Genomic DNA, 15,050 nt, shown 5'->3' on the forward strand with positions numbered 1-15,050 from the left:
CAGACAGGTTGGGTCCAGGGTCCCTGTTACGTTTTATGTGCGTTCTTCCGCTTTTGAAAGGCTTAAAAAGTGTGAGCCCCCGAAAAAAAAAATAGAGGAGAGCCAGTGTCTGCTTTATCCAACAGGTAACTGAGGGCTACAACACTACAGTGAAGACTGGGAGAGTACAACCCCGGATTTCCGCTGGAAGCAAAACGGCAGCAGAATGCTTAAATACGCTTAAATCTCTACAGTCTACATCCACTTCCGATCTATCCTTCAATTCTAAGTTCTTGTTTTTTTGTTTTCATCCCTTTTTGTCAAAGCAAACTATGTTTTGTACAGCAAACACAAAATATGCAAAATCTTCCACAAAAAATACTTTTCAAAGTGTAATATTTGATATGATGTAACCGGAGCCCTGGATAGGTCAATAATTCATAAAAACATTGATTTTATTCTGTATTATGTTTTGAGCAATGAGCGTTTGAAAGAAAAAATCATCTGTGTTTTATTGGTCAACATTGCAACTTGTTTTAATTACATTTCCCCTGTATGCTTTTTCATTCCACTGTTATGTTCTTTTTTTTTTTTTTTTTTTTTTTTTAAATAGTATTTTAAAAATGTGCCGTGGGCCTTTAATATATTAGCTGCGGGCCACAAATGGCCTCCGGACCACACTTTTGACATCCCTGCTAAAGATAATTAAAAAAAATTTAATCTGATAAGTCTATATCAGGGGTCGGCAACCCGCGGCTCTTTGGCCACTCTGATGTGGCTCAGCTGCACATGGATCAGCTGCATAATCGCCGACACCCCCTATTGTTTCGGGGGGTTTCCAGATTTTGGTGCCTCTCCCGGACATCACCCGGGGTTAACATTCTCCGAAATTTCACTCGGACTACAATATTGAGGGCGTCCGCCTTTACACCATGCTATCTGCGTGCCGGCCGGACGCATGCATCTTGCAGCTTCAATCGTCACACGTACACGATTGCAAGGCATATAGTCAACAGCCATACAGGTTACACTGAAGGTTGTGATATAAACAACTTTAACACTCTTACTAATATGCGCCTAACTGTGAAACCACACCAAACAAGAATGACAAACACATTTCGGGAGAACTTCCTCACAGTAACACAACATAAACGCAACATAACCATTACCCAGAATCCCATGTATCCATGACTTTTCCAGGCTATATTATATACCCCCGCGACCCCAAAAAAGAAATCATAATTGTTCAATATAAAATTGTAACATGACCAGAATTTGTATGTTATATTAACGGAATATAGTTAGATTTTTCAAAGATAAATAACTTTGTACCTGGAGTTGAGGATAAATCTTAACACAATAAATTCAGACTTTGTTTTTAGAAAAAAATAAATATTACGAGTCTTATTTGTATGTATTTGTAAAACCATTGATCTAGGAGAATAGATGTACTAGTTAAATAAGAAACTAACATTAAAGACACATTTTTTTAAAAGGAATACTGCATTAGTACTTTTATTTAATAAAGTTGTAATCTTACAGGAATGAAGTCTAATTTTTTTTATAAGAATAAAGTTAATACCATTATAAAGTTATTTTTCTTGCTATAATGTAGTCATTTGTGACAACCAACAACTATAGGAAACACATTTTTGCTAAATGAATGCATGTATTTGGATGGAAATAAGAGAAGAGCTGATGTCATGAATGTAATTTGTGTTAACTTTTGTTAGTTATTTGATGGGAGATTAAGTACAGCGGAAAAAATCAAGCATTCGCTTGGCAATATCAGAAAAACTACAGTAATACAAACTATTACGTCAAACAGTATAGATGGACACTTGGTACCAGACAGAATTAATTGTTTTATTTTCCATTCTTACCCATTCTTTAATAGCATCCATCCATCCTTTTTTCTACCGCTTATTCCCGTTGGGGTCGCGGGGGCGCTGGTGCCTATCTCAGCTACAATCGTGCGACAGGCAGGGTTCAACCTGGACAAGTCGCCACCTCATCGCAGGCCCAACACAGATAGACAGACAACATTCACACTCTCATTCACAGACTTGGGCCAATTTAGTGTGGCCAATCAACCTATTCCCAGGTGCATGTCTTTGCAGGTGGGAGGAAGCCGGAGTACCCGGAGGGAACCCACAAAGTCACGGGGAGAACATGCAAACTCCACACAGAAAGATCCCGAGCCCGGGATTGAACCCAGGACTACTCAGGACCTTCGTATAGTGAGGCAGACGTACTCACCCCTCTTCCACCGTGCTGCCCCTTTAATAGCATATGGTTTGAAAATAACGTTTTAAGGGACATATCCTACTAATTTTATCATAAGAGAATGCTCCAGACTTTTCCAACTGTTGCAAATATTATTTACCTGGAGTTGAGGATGAATGGCTGCTGTGATGTTGTGAGTGTCCTCATCTCTTGGATAGTCCACGTGTCCAACCGTGGTGAACACATCCACCGATCCGCCATTAAAAACAACGCCTACAAGCACAGAAAAAGAAGAGTGTGACACAATTTTTATTATTTGATGTGTAAACTGTTTTTTGAAGTAAATGGTAAAATTAAATTAAATGGTTGTACTTGTATAGCGCTTTTCTACCCCTTTTTAAGGAGCCCAAAGCGCTTTGACAGTATTTCCACATTCACCCATTCACACACTGATGGCAGGAGCTGCCATGCAAGGCGCTCACCAGAACCCACCAGGAGCAAGGGTGAAGTGTCTTGCCCAAGGACACAACGGACGTGACTAGGATGGTAGAAGTTGGGGATTGAACCAGTAACCCTCAGATTGCTGGTACGGCCACTCTCCCAACTTCGCCACGCCGTCCCCCAAATACCTGAGTTGAAGAGCCGCACCCAGTTGAGAATGTGCTGGAGGCCTTCTTTCATAGCTGAGTAGATGTTAGACCTCACCAAGCCATGTGGTTGAGGCCCGATCTCTAAAGCTGCAATATAAATACACATTCTTAAATATATGAATTATACTTAGACGATGCAATTGCCTTCTAGACTTACTTACCAAAACCATGTTTTCCAACTGAATCCAGGGAATAGGAATCCTTGTCTGAGACATCGAAATGAACGTACCTCACTGGAATACATCCCATCTCTCTCTGGAACAACACGATACAAAACCCTATTTTTATTATTCATGTGTACTCCAAATAATGATAAAAGCTTTAAATCGGGTGTCAGCATTTTCCATTTCCAAGGACCCCAAACTGATATAGAAATAAATGGGGGCCCCCTACTTACAGTCCATCCGGAAGTATTCGCAGCGCTTCACATTTTCCATATTTTGTTAAAAAAATATACAAACAGTAATTTAATTTAAATATTTTTGATTCAATAAAGTTTTTGTATGTTCTCTATATCCAAAATTATGTATTATTCTAATTGATCTTTTTTGTAACCCCATTAGTGAATGAAGCGCACGTTTGGAGAGGTTTTCCCATAATTCTACACAACTCAGATATGGTAACACTAGTGAGCAGTAGAGAATATAGAGAGATTTTTGGTCCAGAATATATTTTGCTTTATTCATTATTGACCTGTTTCTTGCTAAATTGTTGTATATTTTTTTACACAAAGTTTCCAGTTCATTTTATACTTATTACACCCAGAAATGTGTTTTATTTTCCCCTTTCAATATCTACTCTGTCTATTTGTATTTGTTTGACTTTCACTTCGACTGTTACTGACTATCATTATTTTGGTTTTACAAATATTTTTGGCAAACCATCTCTTGAATTTTTTCATTTTCTTCTCTTATTTGTATTAACTTCTGTGTGTTCTTCCTTTGGCAGCAATAACAGTTTAAAGTATTTTTACATTGTATTGTTTTTATGCAATATTTCTAATCTAAAAGATTTGTTCTCTTTTTTAAAGAGAAACAATTACCTGCTAACATTGAGTAAAAAAAAGCACCAATTAATTTTAATTATTTTTAAATGTGAGATGTTGATTTGAGATATAAGTATTTAAATTAAGAGCCAATACAGGTCGTAAGTTGAGGTATTACTGTACTCTGACACACAGAAAACAGACAGATACGGAGTTGTTCATCATTCTCTGCGTTCTATAAACAAATAAAAACACACCAGCATAAGATGTCTAAAGGCCTCCCTCGACTGAATCTGTCCAAACTCTGAAAGAACCACCATCCTTTCTTCACACTGAGTGAGTTACCAACCACTTGGTTGATATGCAGCAAATTGACTGGTTTGTTGCCCACAATGTATGGCAGTACCATAACCAAGACAGCGAATCTTATGAAAACAGAGGTACCGCAGTATATTGCAATAACACAGCAATAACAGAACCAATGTTGTAATGGTGCTCAGGACCGAATTGGTCACTCAGCATTAATAGCAATGATTAGCAAGGACTTTCACACCAACATTTTAAAGCGCATGCTGAGGAAGATAAAGCTGCCAGATACTGATTCCTTAAAGGCCTCCAAACATTTGATTTTCTTATTCAAACGGGGATAGCAGGTCCATTCTATGTGTCATACTTGATCATTTCGTGATATTGCCATATTTTTGCTGAAAGGATTTAGTAGAGAACATCGACGATAAAGTTAACGTTTGGTCGCTAATAAAAAAAGCCGTGTCTTTACTGGAAGTAGCAGACGATGTGCGCATGACGTCACGGGTTGTAGGGCTCCTCACATCCTCACATTGTTTATAATCATAGCCTCCAGCAGCAAGAGCTATTCGGACCGAGAAAGCGACAATTTCCCCATTAATTTGAGCGAGGATGAACGATTCGTGGATGAGGAAATTTAGAGTGAAGGACTGGAAAGAAAAAAAAAAGGCAATTGCAGTGGGAGCAATTCAGAAATTAGACACGTTTACTAGGATAATTCTGGATAATCCCTTATCTGCCTATTGTGTTGCTAGTGTTTTAGTGAGATTAAATAGTACCTGAAAGTCGGAAGGGTGTGGCCACGTGTGTGTTGACCACCAGTGTCTCTGAGGGAAGTCACGCAGCTGCAGCAGGACGGAAGCTCCGCTGATGTCTCCGGTAAGAGCCGACTTATTACTACAATTTTCTCAACGAAAACTGCCGGTTGACATGTGGTCGGGATCCATGTTCGCTTGACCGCTCTGTTCCATAGTAAAGCTTCACCTTCGGGAATTTCAAACAAGGAAACACCGGCTGTGTTTGTGTGGCTAAAGGCTACAAGCTTCCCACCTCCATCTTTCTGCTATGACTTCTCCATTATTAATTGAACAAATCGCAAAAGATTCAGCAACACAGATGTCCAGAATACTGTGTAATTATGCGATTAAAGCAGACTACTTATAACTTGGATCGGGCTGGAATATAATGTCTGCTACGACCCGAGACGTCAAACGCACGCGTCATCATACGCGTTATCATATCGCAACGTTTTCAACACGACACTTTGCGGGAAATTTAAAATTTCAATTTAGTAAACTAAAAAGGCCGTATTGGCACGTGTTGCAATGTTAATATTTCATCATTGATATATAAACTATCAGACTGCGTGGTCGGTAGAAGTGGGTTTCAGTAGGCCTTTAATAATACTTGAAATGCTGCTATTGACATCTTGTTGAATAAATAAAAAATATTAAAAGTAAAAACCTACAGCTGAAAATGCCAGTGTTGTAATTCGAGACCTTGGTGTTGATCTTAGAATAGACAACCTGAATATAGGTGTTAAGTGGAACATTGGGTACATGGGGAGGATTTTCACCTGTAGGTAGAGGTATATATGCAGGCTGATCCAGTCGCAGTCGGAGAAGGCAATAAGACACAGGCCCATGTTAGACGTTGTGTTGTGTAGATCACAAACCAGGTCCACTGCTTGCGGACTACCTTTGGGGCCGAGCATGGCATTCAGCTCTCGGGCTCGAACTATTTCATAGGGAGCTGGATTAGGTAAGGGACCGCTGACAGGAGCAAAGATGGTGACGATCAGTGGGAGGTTAATGAGAGAAGATCCAGTACCTACTTCAGGGCGGCGTGGGTGAAACAGCGGTTAAGATCGACGTCCAGGTAGCGGCGGCATAGCTTGACGGCCCGCGGGTTGGATAGCAGCTTCTGTGTCGACATGTCTTTGTCTCCTTTTTCCATCCTCAGCATCTCCCTCACTAGGTAAACTCCGGAAAGCTCGTTACCATGGGTACCGCCGCAAACGGCCACCCGGGACAGCCCAGGCAAAAGGATATCCATCTTGGACAGATGGCAGTACAAGTGTTGAAAAGTAGTGAAAACATAAGAAAAAAAGGAATTTGACATCTTACCTTCCCTGAGTGTAACCTTTCTCTACCCTCTCGCCCTGGCGTTTACCCTCTGGCACCCTCTCCCTGGGCTTTCATGGTATGTTCACTGACTCAGCATTATCCCCCCCTCTGTCTCTCTCGCTCTCTCTCTCTCTCTTTGACAGGCCCGACATAGCAGTTTTGTCACCGCACTGCGTGCTACCGCAAAGGCAAGCAGGGTGTGTCCTATCTGATGGTCTTGTGTCACAAGTTTCCTCTCTTGGTTTACTGAGCGGATGATACTGCACATTTTGGTATCGATTCGATAAGTTAACACAGAGCCAGTATTGCTCATACAGTTTCACTTTTTACTTGAAATCTGCCAATTCTTTTGCCTTTAAATTTATTGATCATGATAATGATCAAAATAAGACAGGACAAAGATTTTAGGCAAACAAAAAGTGTTTATAAAAATACCTAATTGTGAACAATTTAGCAGTATATACTTACAATACTGTACAATATTAAAATACAATGTAACAAGATCGACAAAATAGTTATTAATGTTTATTACATAACGGAATAATTGTAGCAAAATAAAGTCAATATTGCTGTGTACCACAAGTAACAAAAAGCAAAAACTACATTTTGGTTCTCGTTCAAATCCTGTCTTTCGGCCCCCAATGCCCCCCTGTGTTTTGACGTATTGTTACATTGTTTTGTGTTACATTTATAGGTTGTTAAATTGTTTACAAATAAGTACATTGATCCAAAAAAAAATATTGTTTTTGTTTCCCTACAGATTAGATGAATTTATAAAACACACTACTTTGCATTAGCCAATATGAATACAGAGAGATCAACATCGCTGGCAATCATTTAAATAAGAAACAACCACTGCCATAAACTGTGTAAAGCTGCAGTATTTATTGATCTTGAAAAAATATTTTATAGAGTCAACCACAATATCTTAGTAGACAAATTAAAATGATAGAGCTTTGACTCTGAAGTGGTTGAACAACGACTTAACAGGAAAAACTAAATGAGGTTAGATTAGTCCAATTTAAACAGTCACTCAAAAGCTACCAGTAGTTTGACGCGCCTTTCCAAGTAGCTCGCTGGAGGGTTCAAGAAGTGTGATGCGTTATTCGACCTAGGTATTTTAAACAGCAGCTTTACAATAGCTGAAAGATTGAGTCTTTTGAACAGCTCTTTTACATGAACAATGGTACTAATTAGCAGATGGTATAAGATAGTTAATGGGAATCTTCTCAAAATTCACTTCGATAACCGTTCAAGTAAATAAATAAACATAACAGGTTTTCTTGATGCTAATCATTGCACCATACACACTTATTACCACCGATAAATTAAGACTGATAAAAATAGGTTACCTCATATACTGAAGCATTATCGTAACAATGATGTATGTATATTACGCAGATAATGCAATTAATTTTGTGTGCACATAATCTTTTACCTTAACAGTGATAGTTACCTAAAAGGTGCCACAAGTTCATATTAGGTCAGTGATCAGGCCTAAGATGAATGAGGAGATGCCGACTGGTGTGGTCAATGAAAAATTTCACTTCAAAATACACCCGATCGGTACTTCAGATAAAACTGTTATCAAGTTTAAAAAAAATAAATAACATGCATTCAATTACATAAAGTTGGTATGGTATGAAAAAAAAAACATTCTGACAATGAAGTTATATTTTTGTCAAAATATTAGTCTTTTTCAAGATAATTGAAATTGTAATAAGCGAGTAATAGTCTGTGATTGGGCCCAATTCAAAAGTGGATGAAAAATTATTTGACAGCACTAACATAACATACAAAAATTAAACCAACTCATATGTAAATATACGTACCGGTACATGTAAATAAAGAAAAGTAAATAAATCAAACAGACTTTTACAGTTTATTTTCAAGTTCATACAGACATTGCCAAAGTTGTCCCTGAAAACTTGATCGTATCAGACGTGGCTCCACTTGGCAAGAGCAACAGGTTTAAGACAGCAGCCACTTTTCGCTAGGTTTGTCAGGTTGTTAGAACGACTTTTTTCCCTTTGTGAATTATTTTAGGAACTCTGGAATAACATGTTTTTAAAACCCCCACCGGAACCATTTCCCCTTGTGGGAACAGCATATGTATGGTGCATTTTCCCACTCTGCTATCACTTGACTTCTTTGTACAAATACTGTACGCTTGTTTGACTCCCCGTGTGCTTCAGTCAAAACCAACAACAAAAAGACGTGACGACACGTCCGACCCAGCTATATTGTGTTCTGTCAAATTAATGCATGGGGTCTTTTTGTATTTCTGCTAACAATACTGCATCATTATTATGATTGTATTATTTTTGAACCAGTTTCAGCCCTAATACCATAAAATTATTTTTCCCATTCGCGTGTTAAATTTAGCCATTAGTTTAAGGCTTAAATCTTACAAAAACAAATAGCCATGGTGCAATAAAAACAGGATTTAAATAACTGTTTACATTACAGCATTTATTATAGATTGCATGTGGGATTTTTTTCATCCAAAATACCAAACAATATTATGGAATCTCCCTTATTTTCCCCATCTCTGAAATTGAAGACTGTTCACTTTGGAAGCAAAAATGAACCTCACAGTTTTCAAATACATATGGACTTTCTATACATTTATAAAATATGATTTATTCACAATGGTTTTTTACTATTGTCATTTTTAAGTACACTTACAAACAAAAAACAACTCACATTTTTTGGTGTACAATTTGTTAGCTGACATTGATCACACACTTAAAAACAAGTATTTGCTTTAAAATGTTTGTTGACTACTGATTCAAAATAGAATTCATTTGTATCGCAATACTCAGTGGGTGAAAAGGCGAGGTCTTTTGACAAAAACAAAAAATAATTCAAATCCACACCAAAACAAAAGTGGTGGAAGACACATTAAAACACAAAAATATTACACCGGAAATGTTCCCTTAAATTCATGAAGGCCACCAAATTTGTAACATTTATTATTATTATCATCATATATATTTAGAGTTTATATATTAAGTGTTTTAAGCATATAATTGAAGAGAAAACATTATGTTATCGCATTAAGAGAATAGTCTACAATGGCTATGGAAGCACTACTCACTTATTGGGGATGGGCGGATGTCCTCCAACCAAGAGGCGGCGCTGCCCTCAACTGCGGACACAACTCACTTGGTCAGAAAGCAGCAGCTGTCCTCCTGGGAGGTCTCTTAGAACAGAGATGGGGGAATCGTCTACTTGATGGGGCTGGTCGGCAGCCTTTTTTTAGTCAAGGCTGGGGTCAAAATATGTCCGGGCAGCCCTCCCAGCAGCCGCGATCCTTTGCTTCCCAGTAGCCACCTTTGTAGATGTGAATCTGCTCACCAGTAATGCGGTCCTGACAGCGCTCGAACCAAAGGGCGTTGTAGTTGTCGTGGGGTCCACCTGTGAGGAACAGATTACGATTGTATAAAAATGCAAAAACCTGGACAAAGGAGGATGAACGCACAGGAAGAAGCTACTACTTGCATTTCAGTGACGGATCAGTAAGAGATTCCTCATCGACAGCTTTTAAAAGGAGAATCAGAACATAGAATTCTAGCAAAAACGCTAACAGACGCATTCTAACCTTCATCGGACTGGCTGGAGGAGCGCTGGCTGACAGCCTCCCGTTCGCGCTCCCGTCGGGCGATACGCTGCTTCTCCTCCAGACGCTGCTTCTCGGCGTTGGCCTCATCCCAGCGGCCGTCCTCCATCAGGCGCTGATCAGGGCGGCGCCTACTGTCGGTGGCCGCTACGGGCTCCTCAGGCTCGTTCAACGTGAGCGCCAAGTCAGTGAAGTAGTACATAGTCTCAGCTCCCTCACTTAGGACCAGGAAAAAAAAGATGACAGATTTCACCATTAGGTCACACAAACACAAACAAAATCGAAAACATGTTAGTTGCCACACTATCTTTGTGTATGTACATACTAGGGCTGCACAATGTTTTTCAGGAACAATAAAACAATATACATTTACTTTTATTTGGCTTTATGCAGACAGACTCAAGCTTTTATCTCCATCATGCACCTAAACTAAAGAAATAATCAAAAAACTATACAGTGATTATAATGTTGTGGAATCATGGATAGATAGATAGATAGATAGATAAATAGATAGATAGATAGATAGATAGATAGATATATGGATGGATGGATAGATAGATAGATAGATAGATCTTTGATTCCTTCAGGAGAGTTGCCTCAGGAAAATTAAAATTCTGGCAGCAGTGAGATCGAATTTAAAACGTAAAAAGTAAATAATGGGGGTATGAATGGAAACCAAATATAAAATTATTACAGTAAAAATAAAAATAAAAAGCAACAATGGGAATAAAAATATAACAGTAAAATAAGAATATAACAAGAGAAACTAGGCAGTAGTGACCATGTTATGAAAAATAATATATAATATATAATTATGCAAGTAACCATTTAAAAGGATATAAACTTTTATTTCTCATTACTGTAAAATTGTTTACCATTGCACTGTATGTGGAAGGTAAACAATGTTAGCCTAAATAAATAAACAAAAACTTTTAATAAACTAATTTCTGTGAATAAACATTTGACTTGAGTGTATATTGAACATATTAAAGTGTTTTTTTTCTCCTAGTTAGAAAAACTAGGTTGGACCTTGTCTTTTTGTTTGTTGGCATCACGTGATCACAGCATTCTTGCTCATTTGTCCGTGTTGATGGGCTCTTATTTCCATCCGATTTGAAGCTGAAATATTACCACAGCAGGACATTTGGCTTTGGAATCATATATTTTTTCCTCCTAATTAGTGGTACTTTGCTGAACTTCTAACTGGCAAGTCACGAGGCACTCTGTGCAGTCTCGCTGAGTCACTCTGCGCCCACCAAAACAAAGATTGTGAATGACTGCAAAAAGAGCTCACTGCCTTCAGTTAATTTTGTTAAATAAACCCGCTAAGGAGACCTCTTTCTCCCTGTTTGAAGAGAGGAAAAAACGCGAGGCTCAACAATTCTGACTGGCGGACATGCCTATCACAAATTACGGTGACAGCGGCAAATTAAGTTTGCTTGTTGAAAAGGGAAAATTGGATATGAGAACAGCCAGCATGGACTAAAAAAACAAACAAGCCATTGCAATATGTGCTCCCTTGAAAAAACTAAAATCCTAATCTACGATTTGACTCCCTAGAATGGCTTTGACGCTGCTAAACAGAAGCAGGCCGTTCTGAAAACATCCCCAGGGAATTCCTCAACGATGGACGCTTTTGAACTCCCTCCCTCCTCAATGACACCTGGGAGTCGAACTTTTCTTGCATTGCATGCAGAACGGCACCTGGCCTATGGACACAACATCACTACACCGAAGACAATGGGAATATACACAAACACACACCCCACACCTTCACCACAGCTCGATTCCCCCATCGGTGTGATGCATGGTTGAGTAAACTCTCTACCAGCAGTCGATCTCCATGGCACCAACTCTCCACCCCCCTGTTGCGAGTTGTTGTTATTATATTTAACATGTTTATGTGTGCTATGGCAAATGAGTTTTTTTCCCTTGGACTCAGTCTGGACCCCCTCCCGAGCGTCCAGCCTTTGCCTTATATTTTTATTTTATTCTTCCCCTTCCCCCAATATCACCTTTTTCCCACCTTTTTAAGGAGCGCTGTAATGTGGATGATTCGTTGGCGGTCCTGTTTTCGTCTCCCTCTAATGTATGTCTGCTCTTAGTGGGACTGTGCCGAAAATGTAATTTCAGTTCTTATATGGCTTGTACATGTTAAAGAATGGACAATAAACAGTATCTTGAAATAAAAAAAACTCCGCCACTTGCGGCTACAAAATCACACTTAAAACATTGATGTTGATTTAGTGAAGTGAAGTAAATTACATTTTATATAGCGCTTTTTCTCTAGTGACTCAAAGCGCTTTACATAGTGCAACCCAATATCTAAGTTACATTTAAACCAGTGTGGGTGGCACTGGGAACAAGTGGGTAAAGTGTCTTGCCCAAGGACACAACGGCAGTGACTAGGATGGCGGAAGCGGGGATCGAACCTGCAACCCTCAAGTTTCTGGCACGGCCACTCTACTATCCGAGCTATACCGCCCGGCTTTAATGTCGATTAATCGTGCAGCCGTACCTGCACACCCTGCTTGTGAGTGTGGACAAGACAGTGTTGAGTGACATGCCAAACGGCAGACACATATCTCAGATTGACAAGCAATTTGTATTCAATGTAATCAGTAAATGTAAAAAATATAGACACACAAAAAAATACAATAAATTGAGGACTCGACGATAATGAGCAGCCCTATGAACGCCATATATCCGTACTTTGCTACAACTTTTTCCTTGAATTCTATAGTGTTTCTTGACTTAGTTGTCAAAGTGCTGGCGCTTCTTTTATGTCCAAAGTCACACATACAATATCAGGATTTATTTTTGTCCATTTCGTACAGAACTTTGCTCATCTATTAAAAAAAAGAGCACCAAACATATGAAAGTGTCCCAGATGATGAGTAAAATGTAAACACTTACGGTAAAGGATTCTTTTTCCAAATCTCTCTTGCTTTTAAGGTCTGGTAAACCGTCTTCTGTTTGCCCTCGGAGCCATTGTCACCTCCACTTCCTCCTCGGCTACTTTGCATCACCCTGGAGAACTCCAATTTCTCATCCCACGTGCCCGACAACACATAGTGGGCCTTGCCCGTCTTGTCCATCACAACACCAGTTACCTGCAGACAGATTCAAGAATCATTGCTTCAAAGAAAAAAAGTCATAAGGGTTAAAAGAAGGTTTACTCACTTTTCTGGCGACGTCTCTAGAAAAGTAACTGTAAGGTGCAAACTTCAAATGGCAGCGGTCTTCAGTGGTGTGGTTCACTACATCAATCTCTCCTGACTAGGTGGGAAGAAATTACTTGCTAGATCATGACGTTACTAATATCATTTCAAATAAGTCATATTATCACTGATCGCTCCTCCTGCCAGTAGCTGATGCTGACTGTCCAGTATAACAGAAATAGACTGAAATACTTGAAATAATCCACAAAGTCAAATATGTTCACTGATGCAAGAGCACAAAGACAAGGTAGTAATGTCAAATAATTCCCCTCCCACCAGTTAATAACAGGGTGGTCAAAAGTATACATGTCAAAATTACGGTATGGTTAGGAAAACAAGGATGGACAATTCAACCCTTAACTCAACAATGAGTAAATGAGTGTTAAGTGTGTGTAAATGTGTAAATAAATTAACACAAAAATTCTAATATTTCTTTATTATATTTATATTTATATATATATATATATATATATATATATATATATATATATATATATATATATATATATATATATATATATATATATATATATATATATAGCTAGAATTCACTGAAAGTCAAGTATTTCTTATATATATATATACATACACATATACTTATATATGAAATACTTAACTATATATATACTTTTTAAATACACCAATGGTGCAACTGGACACATCCTCAGTGATGTAACCTAGGATCACAGGGGGTTTCGGGTCTTTCAACAATCAGACCCCCTCCCCTAGGCGACCCAGCCAGGGTTGATCAGGCCCCAGCCTGTGTCCAGGTAGCGCTACTGCCCTACATGCCACGCCTCTCCCCTCCTGATCCACAGCCACCTTGATGCCACTTCTGCTGCATCTGTGACTAACTTCATGGCCCTTTGCTGGCTGGCCCCTGTGATGCCAAGCATTCTGTAGGCCCTGCAGAGAGATTTGCCCACAAACCCTCGACACCCCACTTCAACCGGCCGGCACATCGCTCGCCACCCATTGCTCCGACACTCCTCCACAAGCTGAGAGTACTTTGCACTCTTCCTCTCATTGGCCTCCTCCATACGGTCCTCCCAAGGCACTGTGAGCTCCAAGAGGATTACCTGCTTGGAGGCCACTGAGGTGAGCACAATATCTGGCCTTAGTGTTGTTTTAGCAACCACGTCAGGGAACTTCAACTGCTTTCCCAGATCAACTGACAGCTCCCAGTCGCGTGCTGTTGCCAACAGGCCAGACGAGGTGTTCCGGGCAGCCGGTGTTGACTTCTCCCCAGCTCTGATGAAAGCAGTACTCTTCACTGGGCGGAGGCTCTTGCTGTGACTGACTCCCCTGCAGATGGCATCAGCTATGGCCTTCAGGACCTGGTCATGTCGCCAGCGGTACCGCCCTTCACCCAGGGCTTTTGGACAACAGCTTAGGATGTGCTCCAAGGTTCCTCTCCTCTGGCAGAGGGGGCACCCTGGTGTCTCCACCTTTCCCCAGGTGAAGAGGTTGGATGGACTTGGCAGCACATCGTAGACCGCCTGGATCAAGAACTTTATTCGATGGGGTTCGGCTTTCCAGAGCTCGGTCCATGTGACCTTACGCTCTGATACTTGTTCCCATCTCGTCCAGGCGCCCTGTTGCCGCATTCCCGCCATCTGGCAGGCTCGCCTTTCCTCAACTCCTGCTCGCACTTCCTCGAGGATCAGTGACCTCTTCTCTTTCCCCTGCGCCTTATCATAGCGAGGTGTTCTTCTGCTACCTAAGCCAGATCTCCCCTGCGCCACTGTTCCCACCAAAACCTTTTGCCGTAGCCTTGCCTCTGCAACATCCACAGCCTCGACAGCTCTCCACTTCCGCCCCGTCCTGACTTCAATCCCAGCCTGTGCAACCTTTGGGTCACTGGACTCCCGATACTGTAGGAGCTCCCTGGACCGTGTCACCATGAACTCCTCGCTCAGGCTGCTGATATATATA

General features: G+C 40.1%; 2 protein-coding genes across 8 annotated transcripts in view; both read right to left on the minus strand.

The window, feature by feature from the left end:
* LOC133560260 (N-acyl-aromatic-L-amino acid amidohydrolase (carboxylate-forming) B-like) overlaps positions 1 to 7,987 on the minus strand; it is a 29,155-nt gene extending 21,168 nt beyond the window's left edge. For 2 of the 6 annotated variants that reach the window (XR_009808410.1, XM_061912597.1), the window contains exons 1-6: positions 6,273 to 7,987; positions 5,981 to 6,201; positions 5,723 to 5,918; positions 3,017 to 3,110; positions 2,854 to 2,942; positions 2,366 to 2,478 (exon numbers count right to left, since the gene is read on the minus strand). Coding sequence is in view for 4 of the 6 variants with exons in the window: in XM_061912597.1 (XP_061768581.1) it covers positions 2,366 to 2,478; positions 2,854 to 2,942; positions 3,017 to 3,110; positions 5,723 to 5,918; positions 5,981 to 6,201 (713 nt within the window). In the remaining 2 variants the exon portion in view is untranslated. The other 4 variants (XR_009808409.1, XM_061912595.1, XM_061912596.1 and 1 more) reach the window with 3 other exon arrangements.
* Positions 7,988 to 8,140: 153 nt separating this feature from the next.
* The window catches only part of LOC133560259 (oxysterol-binding protein 1-like), a 21,316-nt gene continuing 14,406 nt past the window's right edge, over positions 8,141 to 15,050 (minus strand). Inside the window, exons 13-17 of one of the 2 annotated variants that reach the window (XM_061912591.1) lie at positions 13,078 to 13,173; positions 12,811 to 13,007; positions 9,877 to 10,112; positions 9,777 to 9,815; positions 8,141 to 9,692 (exon numbers count right to left, since the gene is read on the minus strand). In XM_061912591.1, the coding sequence (XP_061768575.1) occupies positions 9,550 to 9,692; positions 9,777 to 9,815; positions 9,877 to 10,112; positions 12,811 to 13,007; positions 13,078 to 13,173 (711 nt within the window). In that variant the 3' untranslated portion in view covers positions 8,141 to 9,549. The remainder of the gene's footprint in view (positions 9,693 to 9,776; positions 9,816 to 9,876; positions 10,113 to 12,810; positions 13,008 to 13,077; positions 13,174 to 15,050) is intronic. The other variant, XM_061912592.1, reaches the window with a different exon arrangement.

The sequence above is a fragment of the Nerophis ophidion genome, linkage group LG10, assembly GCF_033978795.1.
Source record: "Nerophis ophidion isolate RoL-2023_Sa linkage group LG10, RoL_Noph_v1.0, whole genome shotgun sequence".
NCBI classification, from domain to species: domain Eukaryota; kingdom Metazoa; phylum Chordata; class Actinopteri; order Syngnathiformes; family Syngnathidae; genus Nerophis; species Nerophis ophidion.